This window comes from Peromyscus maniculatus, chromosome 16 (assembly GCF_049852395.1).
Source record: "Peromyscus maniculatus bairdii isolate BWxNUB_F1_BW_parent chromosome 16, HU_Pman_BW_mat_3.1, whole genome shotgun sequence".
NCBI classification, from domain to species: Eukaryota; Metazoa; Chordata; class Mammalia; order Rodentia; family Cricetidae; genus Peromyscus; species Peromyscus maniculatus.
Window position 1 is genome coordinate 14,952,021 of NC_134867.1, and position 14,597 is coordinate 14,966,617.

Here is a 14,597-nt window from a genome sequence, read left to right on the forward strand (position 1 = left end):
AATCGCCGGGCGGTGGTGGCACACGCCTTTAATCCCAGCACTCGGGAGGCAGAGCCAGGCGGATCTCTGTGAGTTCAAGGCCAGCCTGGGCTACCAAGTGAGCTCCAGGAAAGGCGCAAAGCTACACAGAGAAACCCTGTCTCGAACACCCCACCCCCCAAAAAAGAAAGAAAGAATCAAGAGGGTCTTAGAACAACTCTACCCATTTCTCAAGAAGACTAATTTCAATAATTAGTATCAGCGAGAGTGTGTATGTGTAGAAGGGGAACTGTGTACTTCAACACCTATACCCCTCCTACACAAAACTAACAGATGAGAAAAGCATACCAAAACTGTCCTGACCCACTTATACCCCAATTAGCACAGACCACGCTTCACCAAAACTCTTCTTCTTACTGTGAACACAAAATGCCAGCTGTGAAGAAAGTGATACTGCTGGGTTTGCACACTTTAGTTGCCATAGAAACGGCAGAAATGGCAGAAGCCGGATGCCTCACATTTAAGTTATCAGCAATAAAATTAAACAGACAAAAATCAATGCTACAGGGTTTGTTTTAGTTAAATTCTACTGTAAAGGTAAGTCACAAAAATGTGCAATAGTAACAGGATTATACAGAGGCTATTCCTTAAACGTCTGTATTTCCATAGAATTTAGTAATTCTTAAGCCTACACTTAGGATCCTTTCCATGTACTCCCAATCTGCTTTTCCTTTTATAGGATCACTTATTTCACAGGGTTAAATTTACTTCAGTTAATTGGTGTCTCATAAATAGAACAGCAGAGAGATCTACAGCCATCCCACTACATCTGCTTTGCATTCCCACTTCAGCATAGTGGGCAATCTCACTATGACTCTTAACAGCACCAAAGACGAAAAACACAAACACAACTAGCCAGTCTTAAATAACAGGAACGAGGCAAGCGGAGGTGAAGTTGGGCTAGTTTCTACAACAATGGACAATGCTGGCCTAATATTAGTGGCTTCAACTATGCTTTCATTTCCATACAGTGTAGTACAATTCCCTTCCCATTTGCTACACAAGTACGATCCCAGGAGATTGGTTTCTGCACACTGTTCATTGTTCCCCTGAACAAATGAGATTCTGTGCTGTAGAACACATAACTACCAAGGAGGAAGCATGGTGCTTTCTTTTCTTGAATACACATAGTAGTCATTGGCAGATATTAGTCCACCATAATTATCTAAACCTTAAAACAACCTCACTAACTGGACAGTTGAGCATTTAAAAATATGCAAGACGGTGACTCATGCCAGTAATCCCAGCATTTGGGAAGTGGAGACAAGAGGATCCAATTTCAAAGTCTTCCTTGGTTTCTTAACAAGTTCAAGACCAGCCTGGGAAAGGAGAGCTAGTCTCAAAAAAAAAACCAAAAAAAACAAAAACAAACAAACAAACAAACAAAAAAAACCATACCTTTAATATCAGCACTTGGGAAGCAAAGGCAGATGTAATTATGAGTTCCAGGATAGCTAAGGCTACCTCAAGACAAAACCAACTAACCAACCAGAGGGAGAGGAGTTGGGCAGAGGATGGAGAAGAGAGGTGGGTGAGAAATGCCGAGAAACTGGTCAATGCAGCTAGTTTCCAGACATTACAGATGAGCGCCCTAGCACTCTCATGTCTACTGGAAGCTTCCATATACTAACTGGCTAAGGAACAAATACACAAATGAACTTAACCGACAATGGTTAGCACTCACAATCCACCCAGTTATGGGGTTAGGCATAAGTGTCTTTTGACAGGTGATGTCCCAATTTTAAAAGAAGTATCAGGAAATGAGTGAACACCCTAAAATATATCAAATTTATTTATGAATATGTTTTAAAAACTAGGATTTTATTCCAGGGTTCCAAAAATCACATGTACACTAATGACTCCCAAATCAAGACTGCTGGGTCTCTAATCTTCCATGTATCTTAGAAATATGTCAACTGTAGGTAAATCATTTCCACAAACATCACAAGCTCCATTCATCCTTGATGAGGTTTTCCTTCTCCCTAACAAAACTGTCTTCTCTGGGTACTCTCTCCTTGGTCAACAGAAGCAAAAGCCCGCCCTCGGTTCTGTCCTTTAGGCTGTAACCCCGGCCATTGCTCTCAGCTCTACCTCAGGCCCTACACATTTACTACCTCCTCCTCCTCCTCCTCCTCCTCCTCCTCCTCCTCCTCCTCCTCCTCCTCCTCCTCCTCCTCCTCCTCCTCCTCCTCCTCCTCCTCTTTATTCTGATCGGCTCGCCGCCTTGGACCTTCATGCTCTCTCACCAGTTGACTATGTCTCCTCCGAGGCCCTAAACAGATTTTCGAAGTGTGAGCAGTCTCTCTTAAGAACCTACCCAGCTCTGCCAGCGGGCGGTGGTGCACGCCTTTAATCCCAGCACTCTGTGAGTTCGAGGCCAGCCTGGTCTACAGAGTGAGTTCCAGGAAAGTCACCAAAACCACACAGAGAAACCCTGTCTCGAAAAACAAAACAAAAAACAAAAACAACAACAAACCCACAACCTACCCACTCAGGAAAGCCCACACTTACACAGAACAACTAGGATTCTCTGTCGCTGGTCTTCCTTGCTGCTCTGCCTTCTCTTCGTTCCAGCGACATCACCCAGTGGTATCCAGGTGGCCATTTCTCAGTCTACCATTTTATTCACACCATTTCTTCCGCCTAGAATGCTCCCAGACCCATCACCTTCACCGTATTAATGTCTACTTATTTTTAGTGTTCTAAGGCCCTCATCCCAACTAGGTAGGTTCTAATTCCGTGTTCTCAGTATTTTATACTTGAGTGTTCATGTTTATGTCCCCTGCAAACTGTCTCTCTCTGTCTCTGGGTGAGCATGTGAGAGTATGTGTGTGAAAACATGTATGCTATTGGAATGAGAGCACTGCTATTCGTGGCCAGCTAAGTGTTCTTCCAGTGGACTACAATCTTAGCCCCGGAGTTTCTTTAAAAGCATCTTTGATTTATGACTCCCTGTACATGAATTTCCCCCGCAATGGACCCACTGAGGGAAGAGGTTGTATTTTATTAACTTTTATATTCCCAAGTGCTCAATACAGTATCTAGTACATATTAGGAAGTCAAAGTAAGTTTACAAAGCAAGTTCTAAGTCTGTAAACAAGCACTTCCTCCATAGAAACCCAACGATAAAAATATTCAGGATGTTTGTTTGGTTTGGTTTTTGGAGACAGGGTTTCTCTGTGTAGCTCTGGTATCCTAGAACTCCCTCTGTAGACCAGGCTAGCCTCAAACTCACAGAGATCTATCTGCCTCTGCCTCTTGAGTGCTGGAATTAAAGGTGTACGCCACTACTGCCTGCCCCCCCCCCCAAAAAAAAAAATCCAGTTTTAAATGACGGTTCTATTCTGTAATGCCATTACTTTCATACTTTAGGTACATTGTAGGCTAAAAAGCCTTCTCTATTTAGAGAACCTAGCCACTATTTAAAATGTTATCTGTAAGTGAGAAAGTCTTCACAATAAAGTTTCATGTTTGTAGTCAGATGTAAGCTATTTGTGAATTAGAAGCAACCTGTAATACCTAGTACATGATGCGTTTCGTTTTACTGTAAGCCAGGCTGGTAGTATCTGCAATATAACAGTTATGTTAATCCAACTCTGGTGCTCACAGTAAACAATGCCTGCCCACCTGGCACTGCCAACAGTTAACAATGCACTCCTCTGTCTGCTTTTGGAAGGGTTTATAGGCCTGAACAGCGAAGATAAGGCTTTCTTTTCCCTAACAAGAACCAATAAAAAGCAACCATTATGAAAAGCCCCATGCAAAACAAACACATGTATCTGGAGGGCTATTTCCCTAACTCGCTTCAAGGTCAAAAGGAGGAACTAATCGAACTCGACTTCACATTGCTGGCAGCAGCAGGCACAGCAGAGCACAGGCGTCCAGGTCAGCATTGAGAAGTACCAAGTACACCTCACAGAGGCCGCAGGCACAAGATGCAGTCTTCTATACATCGACGTCGACGACACTCATCCAAACAAAACTAACTTAATTCAACAGCGTCCCTGACTGGGTTTTCAGTTCAGCTATGGCCTTCCAAGTCCAAAGGCTCCCATCCGCGGCCCTCCATTCTTCCTGTTCTGTTTACATTTTTATGTGCGTTTATATTTACTCTTATACTAGAAAGGAAGAGCATCAGGGGGTAAAAATGATCAAACTGAGCTCTCTTGCTCTGCGGATGAAGAATCTGAGGCCCAGAGTGAAAAAAGTTGACTTCCTCCAACTGCACTCTCCACAGAAAATGGCAGGCCCAAGTGAGAGGACAAAGCTCCCAAAGACACGCCGCAGGCCGCAGGCCAGGGCTTGAAAGCAGGAGCCCCTGGAGAACTTATGGTATACTGATTTTTGCCCCTCACCTCTGGAAGTGTGCTCAGAGGAAGGTATGTCCCACAAAATAACCACCATATATAACCTGGTGAAAAGAAAACACCGTCCTTACATCCTAAAGATGAGACCTTGGGTGATGCCATGGTGGGGATTGCCTGGATAACCTTTTATCACAAATTCAATTTGTAATTCAAAGGATATATCATTATATATAATAATAGAAACAATTTAATAAGATAGCACGACTGAATGGATTTTTCAGTCTTAACTACAGCTCTCAAAGTCTTAACGCTCCTGTCTGTGGCCATTGGTTTTGATTGATTTATAATGATTTTTGTTTTTGTGTCTGTCTGTGTCCTTTGTGTGTGTGTGCATGCACACATGCATTTTCACACATGCATTCCACCCAGAGAAGGCCCCCGTCCCATCTTAGGTAGGGTTTCTATGGCCTTAATAAAACACCATGGCTAACAACTTAGGGAAGAGGGTTTACTTCGTCTTGTACCTCTCAGGCTCCGTCAGTGCTAGTTCCCTTCAGCCTGCTCAGCCTGCTTTCCCAGGGCACCCAGGACCACCTGCCCAGAGGTGACCCTGCCCTGGTTAGGAAAAGGCCCAGCAGACTTGCCTGCAGCATGGTGGGCCTTAGGAGTCGTGCTCTCAGTGGAGGCCCTCCTCTCAGATGGCGGTAGCTGGTGTCAAGATGGCAGAACAAGCCAGTCCTGTCACATACCCGCTTCCCTCTGTAGCTGGCTGGCTGACGCGGCCCCCACCCCCATCCTCCCGCATTCTCCCTCTTTCTGTGGGCTTCTCTGTGTAGACCAGGCTGTCCTGGGACTCAGAGCTCCACCCGCCTCTGTGGTTGCCCAGCTCACTCTCACTCTTAAGGAAGGCCCTCTCCAGGGACTGCTCCTTCCCTTCAAGGCCCGCCATGTTGAGAAGTCCTTTCAGGCTAACAAACTGAATTCCTCAGGGATTAGAATAGGGATCAGCCTCCTCTGCAGAGGACGCTGCAGCTCTTGTTTATCAGAATAAGTTCTAGTTTTGTCTGCTGCTGTAACAAATGACCCCACAAAAGCAGCAGGAAAGAAAGGGTCTGTGTGTCTTTCTACTCCGGGTTCCAGCCCATCGTCGTCAGGAGGTCGGTGCAGGAACTCACTGCACAGCTAAGACCAGAGAGAAGAACGCAGCCTTGACTGCGGGCTGCTTCGTTAGCTTCCTTCACTACTCAAGTTCAGGGCCCTGACCCTCTTACACTGTGTAAGCGAATGTGTAAAACCAACCATCAGGAGCGGTTAAGTCCTATCGGACAAATTCTGCCTGCTGCGGTGACTCTCCTCACGCAGAAGTGTAGCTTAATGAATCAAATGAACATAGAAAGTCATTGGACTAGCACAGCGTTCTTGCCTCCAGAGCATCTCAATACTATCTCATTTAAGAGGGAAAATGAGCTCTCCAAAGCACTTCCATTATGACATTAGTTATCTAAGATTGTTTTTTTAACTTCATATTTTAAATGTTAAAGTCTTGGCAAAAATAATTGTACTATTCAAATACAAGCTACAGGAACTACAGGCTAAGTTTTTAAATCTTGTGAAGAACCAGGAAGGATGATTCACACACTTCTACCTGGTCTCTGCTTTACGCAGACAGGCTAGAAAAAGCATCAGGATGAAGGAACTGTGTGAGGAAGGTACGCTTGGAGTGTTGATGCATGGACTGTCCAGGGGCACCTACTGTCCAGAGGGCGACTGGGAGGAATTCAGAGCCCTCAGTATGAAGGCAGGTAGTCAAGCATATAAGTTACCATTACCTACATGTTACAGGGAAGGAAACAGAGGCTTAATGGCCATCTGAGACACTTTTTATTATAGTTTTTTGAAAAGATAGATTTATTTTTATTTTATTTGTATGCATGTGTTTGCCTATATGTGTACACCACAGGTGTGTGGAGCCCAAGGAGCAGCCCCATGGGTCCTCTGCAAGTGCAGCAAATCCACTCCACTTACCCTCCGAGCCGCCTCTCCAGCCCTCCTTACACTCTTAAACAAACAAACATTCAACTCACTAACATGAAAACACAACTATTCAAAATGCAAGTTAACTTTTGGGGTGGGACTTCCACAAACACTCTCTAAAGAGAAGAGCTAGGCCAGGCCCGAGCTCATTCCCATCTTTACTCCATGAAGAACTAGTTCTTAGCAGGGGCCAGGTTCTGGGGTAGGAGAGTGGAAAGGACAGTCTAGCTGGTCGTTCAGCTTCCGCCACTGACCCGGTAGCAATGCTCTGAAACTGAAGATCGGTAAATCCACGGAGGGAGCACCACATTAGCCAGCACACACACACTTCTGTCTCTGCTGAGGAGTAACGAGAAGGGTCATGGGCTTTGCAGAGATCCCATTCTAGTGACTTAAGCACAGACAATAGCCAGAGCCCGGACAGAATCACTGAGATCTGAAGCCTGCGCTAAGAAGTTCACACTGCAGGAAGACTACCAAGTGCATGCTGGCATTCCTCCCACTCCACAACAGCAACCCCAGAAACTTGAGTCATCCTGTAATTCATCATCTCACTCTGCGCTCCATCCTGCTGTAAAATTAAAATACAGCTTTCTCTCAAACTGTTTACAGGTCTCCAATATTTATAGACTTATGTCTCTCCTTCACTGTCTCTCAGCCAAGATAAATACGTTCAGCTCTTTCTCCTTTCCTTTTAAAGTCAATTCCTTAATTCAAATCATCTTTTTGGTGGCTTTAAAATTCTCTGCTTTTGTATTACATTCTAGGATCCAAATCACACGACTGAAATATAGTTCCAGACAGGAAAACAAACACAGAAAACAACAACAAAAACACCAATTTAGTCACTCTCAATTTCCTTTGTTATATCATCAAGTTGCAAGTTTATATTTGTCTAATACTATACCTGCATGAGTTTTCCAGGTCTGTCACATGAACTAATCATTTAGAGACAATGAATACACAGAAACAGTTGTGACGTAACAAATGGTGTAAAGAACAGGAAATAAAGCAGTGAAAAGCCTCCCAGCACCTCAAACAGTAGCCCTGTTCTTCAGCTCACTAAAAGAAATTGCAAACATCTCCATCTCCTTTTAATAATATATTCCTATTTTATATACTTTACATTTTTCTATTGATAACAATGTGTATGTATAGGTTGAACAATCCATTCCTGAAAATACTTGGGCAAAAGCAAGAGTACGGTACAGAGAGCTATCAAGATCCCAGTCAATGGGAGGGACAGGTAGACTGTCCCCGATTTCCTTAGTTACTTAGGAATGGCGGAAAGATACAGTAACTGTGTGGGAACAATATAAGCAAGCCTAAGATGGTTCAGAACCTCTCTCAGAATATATGTGAACGCTATTCTCACCCTAGGAGAAAGGCTTTTGTAATGAGTGGGGAATCCACTCTTTGGCTCACAAAGATTCAGGATCTTAAAACAAATAAACCCACAAATACTAGAACCTGATATTTAGGGCCTGCCTCAGTCAAGCTGCAATCCAAATCTTTTTTATCCTATTTTATACTACACCCAATTATTCCTGTTTGAGCCAGGCACAACCTTTGTCCTTTCTGAGATAACACAAGGGCCTTCTCATCTTAAAATTTCGTTTGTTCGTTTGTTTGTTTGTTTTTCAAGACAGGGTTTCTCTGTGTAGCTTTGAGCCTTTCCTGGATCTCACTCTGTAGACCAGGCTGGCCTCGAACTCACAGAGATCCGCCTGCCTCTGCCTCCAGAGGGCTGGGATCAAAGGCATGCGCCACCACCGCCCGGCTTTCATCTTAGAATTTTTATAACCAACATTTCTACTGATTACTTTTGCTAACCAAGTCTCTAAATTCCTTATCAAGGTTCAACTGCTCCCTGAAATATCACCTTATTTATTCCCCACCGAACTCCAATAGTAATTCCTCTTAGCTTAACTAAACAGCATTGCGCCTGCACCTCTGAAGGACCTCCAGTCTCATCCTCCCTAACTTGTGATTGGTGGTCTCATGTCATGTGGCTTATCGTAGCCTACAGCCTTCTTCAGAGGGTCTCTGATGCAGTCACAGCTGCATCATTCCCGTTTCCCCTTATTTTACACTGACACAAAAATAATTCATTGAGAACAGTGTTTCAAATACTTGGTTACAAAAATGCAATAATCAGCATTATAGAATTTCTACATTTACTGTATACAACAAGGATCATAACCCTGCCCTCTCAGAAAGTTATAATCGGGGAGAAGATCTAAAACCTTCTCAACCTTCCTAATGCTGCGACCCTTTAATATAGTTCCTCGTGTGGTGGTGACCCCCAATCATAAAATTATTTTCATTGCTACTTTATAATTGTAATTTTGCTACTGTTATGAATCCTAGGTATCTGCGTTTTCCTGTGGTCTTAAGCATTCCCTATGAAAGAGTTGTCGATTCACAGATTGAGAACTGATGATCTAAGACATCTATAAGAGACTAACAAATACCATAAGAGAATAAAAATGAAATATAACAGGAATGAAAAACAATGAAAGATTATTTCATTTCAAAGTTGAGATGGATTATGAAGGTATGCTTTAAATGTTTATATTTATCATGGTCTATTGGTGTCTTTCTGCATGTAAATCTGTGCACCAGGTGCATGCCTGGTGCTTGTAGTGGCCAGAAGACAGCATAAGATCCCTGGGAACTGGAGTTATAGTCAGCTGTGAGCTGCCATATGGGTGCTGGAATCAAAGCTAGGCCCTTGGCAAGAGCAGCCAGTGTTTAACTGCTGAGCCTTCTCCAGCCCCGAGCTTTGGCATTTGTGCTGAGCCTTGAAAGACAAGTACATTTAAGTATGTAGAGACAAAGAATAATAAGACAAGGAAATGCGAGCCGTTAAGACAAGAAACCTCAGGATGATACAGGAACAACCATTAGTAAAAGGCATGCAGAAAGGAAGGGGGTGTATGTAGAGAAAACATCTGAAGTCATTAGAACTATATCCATAAGATCCTGAAAACCAAATAGGAAACTTAAACTTACTTTTTCTATAAGATTATATTCCACAGTTCCTGAGAGGCTAATAAATGGACTGGGAGGGAAAAGACTGTTAAAGGAGACAAATGCAGAGGCCAGTTAGCAGCATGGCAAAAGGGAAACATAATTCATTAGGGCCTGAGCAAGGAAGGAGGCCCAGGGGATAAAAACGGACGAGTAGAAAAGGTATTATAGATACACCCTGTCACGCTCTGGATGTGAACTACAAAGAAGGTCTGTGTAAAGAGAAGAGATGTTTCTCTGCCAGGAAGAGGCTGCTGCCATAACCAGGGGAGAAGATACCAAAGGATAGCAAACTTAACAGGAAAAACTGAGTCATAGTCATACTGAATAGTACCAGTAGGCATTCAGATCACAGTATCACAAATAAACCACGATAACATCTTCTACTTAGAACAAGGAACTTTGTAAAACAAGAGAAAAACATTCAATCCTGAATAAAAGATTCTCACTAATGATTCAAATGTGACTGGAACCTTAAAAGTACAAAATCTAAATGCTATCTACGAACCATTCCAAAGCATTCTCAAGTACCGATGAACCATTTTAAAACCTGGTGACTCAATGGTAAATACAAAACTGGAAATCTACAAGACTTAAAGATCCTTAGATTCTTTAAAAATGCTAAATGAATGAATGAATGACTTGTGGTCACAATGTCACAATAAGAGCCAGTCAAGGCAGACTCCAGGTCTGACTGAAAAGGTGCCAAAGGTACTAACTACATCTCTTTATGCATTTCTTCTCTTCTGTAGCAAATAATTCTCCTCAGTAAATAAAGCTGGAATCTACCTTGACTAACCCCTATCATTTCTGGATCTAAAAATCTGAAAAAAACCTAAACAAATAAATTATTATGAAATCGTGGGGGAGAACAGCACCTCCAATGACAAAGTCATGAGGATTACAGCTGTCCTATGCCTTATAGTCTTAATAAAAAAATTAATTATCATGCTGGGCAGTGGTGGTGCACGCCTTTAATCCCAGCACTCGGGAGGCAGAAGCAGGCAGATCTCTGTGAGTTCGAGGCCAGCCTGGTCTACAAAGAGAGTTCCAGGAAAGGCACAAAGCTACACAGAGAAACCCTATCTTGAAAAAACAAAACAAAAAAAACCCAAAATAATAATAATAATAATCATCTAAGCTGAAAAGGAAGAGAAGTACTTCACATATAATTTGGTTGTTAACAAATGTTTGTTATATATACTGAATAAAATATATGACCAAACATTTGCATTGTGGCTAATTTGCCTAATAAGTATGTTCTAGTTATTAAATGCATTTATCCATTTATTTACTATTAAGTAATGTTGGTAATAACATTATTTCACCAGACATAACATCATTATTTCAGCTTAGGTCTTAAGGGAACAAAAAATGAGAAGTCAACTTTCATTAGAGTTTTTATATAAAGACAAATTGAAGGGAAATGCACTAGCTTTACCTATTAACTGAACATTAAAATTATATGTTACTGATCATTTGTTAAAAATCACACTGACATTTCATGGCTATGCACTGATATTATGCACTGCATAATAACAGACACCAGATGTTTCAAGATGATCTTGTTTGGCTGGTTCTTGATTATTTGAGACATTTGCTATGTAGCCCAGGCTGGCTGCAAACTTACGCTCTTCCATCTGAGTATTGGGATCATAGGTGTGCACTACTGCACTCAGCAAAGGGTAAATGGAGAGAAGGAGAGAGCCGGTGTGGGGGTAGGGAGAGGGAGAGAGAAGAGGGGAGGGAGGGACTGAGGGGTGGGGGGAAGACCGTTTTACTCTTGGCCTAGGCTGTCCTTGAACTCATAGCAATCCTCCTACCTCAGCTTCCCAAGTGCTGACATCACAGACAGCAGCCACCACCACATCAGCTTCTAGTCTTTTGATTATCGGTTATAGGTGAGTTTTTATCTCTCCTCTGGTATGTATTTATAAATTTTTCTTAGCTAACGTTCTATTATAATGGTACCAAGAAGCACGATTTTGTTACAGGAGAAGGAAACAACATACTGATGAATTAAAAACACTTACCAGGTCTCTGTGAAGCACCCAGTTTGCATGGAGGTAATGGATACCATCGAGAATCTGGTAAAGCAGTGATTTAACCATAGATCTTGGTAACTGCATGGGCTTTTTATTTGCTTTTGATGCACGGTGAAACTTAATAATATGCTAAAAATTAGAAAATAAAACATACTGTAATAATATAGTCTGCTCATATCTCTGCCAAAGGGGGAATAACAATCAAAATTGAAAGAATTGCTCTGTACTTTACAATTAACTTTTAAATTAATGATATAAAAATTTCTGAATAATAAGGTTGTCCAAAAAATGTATTTGGGGATGAATATGACCATGTTAATGTGGGTCTATACTGATCAAATCTCATGAAAACACTGAAATTTTCACTAAATAGCCTCAAAAGGTAAAAAGAATTGATACTTAAATGCCAGTCTAAGAACAGTATTGGTAATATTCTATGTGGATGGGAGAAAGAATGGCAACTGTAAACCCTGGCTGTCACATAAATAGTTAGTACTTAGTAGAGTTGGATAACATCACTGACACTGGATATATCTGAATTACTTGGAAAGTACTACCTCCTTGAGCCACAAAACAATGTGATGTGTTCCTAGAATTTAATATTATATAGGAGAGAATACTAGAAAGAACAGAGAAAAGGGAGAGAAGAAATTGGAGAATTTTAACAACGTGAAGCAGTCATTGTTAGGTCTCCAGCCTAGGACAGCCGTTTGCCAAACAACTGAGGTGTCAATAAGCAGACCATCATCTTCACCTCACATGTTAAATGTGGATTATAAAGCACTATAGTGCACGGGAGGAAAATGCTACAGCCTCCTCTAACTCCCACCCCATGTCTGTACTCAAACCCCAGCCAGGTCCCATGAAAACAGCCACTGTTCCTAAGTGCTGAGCCACAGCGTCAGCCCCACACTTAACGTGAACTTTGTAGAAATAAAGGGGTTATGATAAATGGGGAAAACGCTTTTGTTTTGAGCTAGGTCCTCCAGTAGCCTTGGATAACGTCAAACTCATGTACTCAAGGATGACCGTCAACTCCTGATTCTCCTGTTTCCACCTCTTAAGGGCTTGGATTACAGGTGTGCATTACCATGATGAGCAAAATGACATTTAAACATTTTATTTATGCAGTGTGTGTGTGTGTGTGTGTGTGTGTGTGTGTGTGTGTGTGTGTGTGTGTGAGGTCAGAAGGTAACTCACAGGAATGGGTTCTCCCAGTCCACCATGTGGGGCCTGGGGAAATCAGTCTCAGGTCTTTGTTTGATGGCAGGTACGTTTTACCGACAGAGTCATCCACCCTGCCAAAACCATGTAATTTTTATTAAGAAAAACACTGGAAGTGCTTATCAACAGCTCTGTAATAGCATGGACTTTCAAAGGTCATTCAAGACCCTATAAGCCTGTCCAAGTTGTTCTTAGGAAGATTTTTTTGATTTATGTAGAAGGCACACAATAACATACTGAACTAAATTTATCCGTAATTTAACTGTCACGTTTTAATTTTTTTTGGCAGTTTTAGACACAAAATGTTTAAAATGCTCTGGTTCTTTTATGTATTGATAAGGCATTCTAAAAACTATATGCATAGTTTTATTTGGTAGACCCAGTTTTAAATACCAAGATATGGTAAGAGATCAACTTTAACTTAAAAACTAGTCACAAGCATATCCTTGATCAAATTTGAGTCCTGGGTACGTCACAAAAAGGAGCAGTTTTCACTGTGCTTATCACCAAACTGCCATTAACTGCCTACACAGAACTAGTCTCTTATTCTAGGAAAACTTCCTCAAGGGAAACTTCTGGGTACAACAGAGATTGCCATTTTAAAATCAACATTTACTGTGGTTGCTTTGAGCTGTAATGGACAGTGCGCTTTCTTTTCTGTGCATTAGTAGTACATATTGACTGCATACATGTCCCCTACCTAGATCAAATAATCCTTTGGACAGAGCGACTTTAAACTTACCCACAGGTCATGTTCTGCATAGTCAAACAGCAGCCACACCTTCCTGTCGCTGTGCGAAAGGAACACCTTCTGCAATGCGATCACGTTAGGGTGCTTCAGTTCTCTCAAAAGCTGAAGGCAAGAGAAAGAGAGAGGTCACTACTCATTAGCAAAGAGGGGCTCAGAAGGGAATTCTGCTCACACTTGAACAGGATTTTTTCCTATTTGAAACAAGGTCTTACAAGGCCCAGGCCACCCTTGAGCTCACAATCCCTATGCACCACCATGTCTAGCTTTCAAATGAACTCTTCACATTTTAGAAGAGCCAGAGGAGCAGCATGAAGGGGAAATAGCTCTCCAATACCATTCCTGGAGAAACTGTCAGCACCTTTCTGAGCCTCCTCTACAACGTGCACGTGTGCGCAAGTGTGTTAAACGGGACTGTTTGTTTGTTCTTTTCGAGACAGGGTTTCTCTGTGTAGTTTCGGTGCCTGTCCAGGATCTCGCTCTGTAGATCAGGCTGACCTCAAACTCACAGAGATCCGCCTGCCTCTGCCTCCCAAGTGCTGGGATTGAAGGTGTGCACCACCACCGCCTGGCTAGGACCATTTTCAATGATGCAGTTTCACTGGGTTTGGGAAGGTAGTTCTTGTGAATAAAGTGCTTGTACTCCAAGTACAAGGACCTGAGATTCAATTCCTAGAATCCACATTTTTAAAAAAAGTCAGCCATGGTAACAGCGTAGAGACAGATGGATGGTGGGGTGGGGGGCAACCTGGGGGATGGGTTCCTCACTGGCCAGCCAGCCTGGCCTACTTATCGAGTTCTAGGTCACTGAGAGACCTCATCTCAAAATAACAACAAAAGAAAGGACTGAGTAATGATACCTGAGGCTGCTCTCTGACTTTAACATACACACACATGCATGTACACATGTACACATGTATGTGTACACACACACACACACACACACACACACACACACACTCAACTCCCCTCCCAAAAAAGGAACTATATTTAGTCCATGTGTATTTTCTTTATTAAAAGACTATCTTCTTCAGAAACAGAAATCACATGGTCAATTTATATCCACCCTAGCACAGTATCAGAGTTCAATATATGTTCCACAAAAAAGAGGCAAGAAAACTTAAAATCGCTACATTTATGCACTCTAGCGTCTATGGGACATAGCAG

The 14,597-nt window shown here is 42.1% G+C and overlaps 1 protein-coding gene across 3 annotated transcripts in view; it reads right to left on the bottom strand.

Annotated features, from left to right (window-relative positions):
• Nucleotides 1-14,597, bottom strand: part of Cdk19 (cyclin dependent kinase 19) — a 131,650-nt gene that overhangs the window by 39,269 nt on the left and 77,784 nt on the right. For all 3 annotated transcript variants that reach the window (XM_042262042.2, XM_076552416.1, XM_076552414.1), the window contains exons 3-4: nt 13,425-13,535; nt 11,447-11,587 (exon numbers count right to left, since the gene is read on the bottom strand). In XM_042262042.2, the coding sequence (XP_042117976.1) occupies nt 11,447-11,587; nt 13,425-13,535 (252 nt within the window). The remainder of the gene's footprint in view (nt 1-11,446; nt 11,588-13,424; nt 13,536-14,597) is intronic.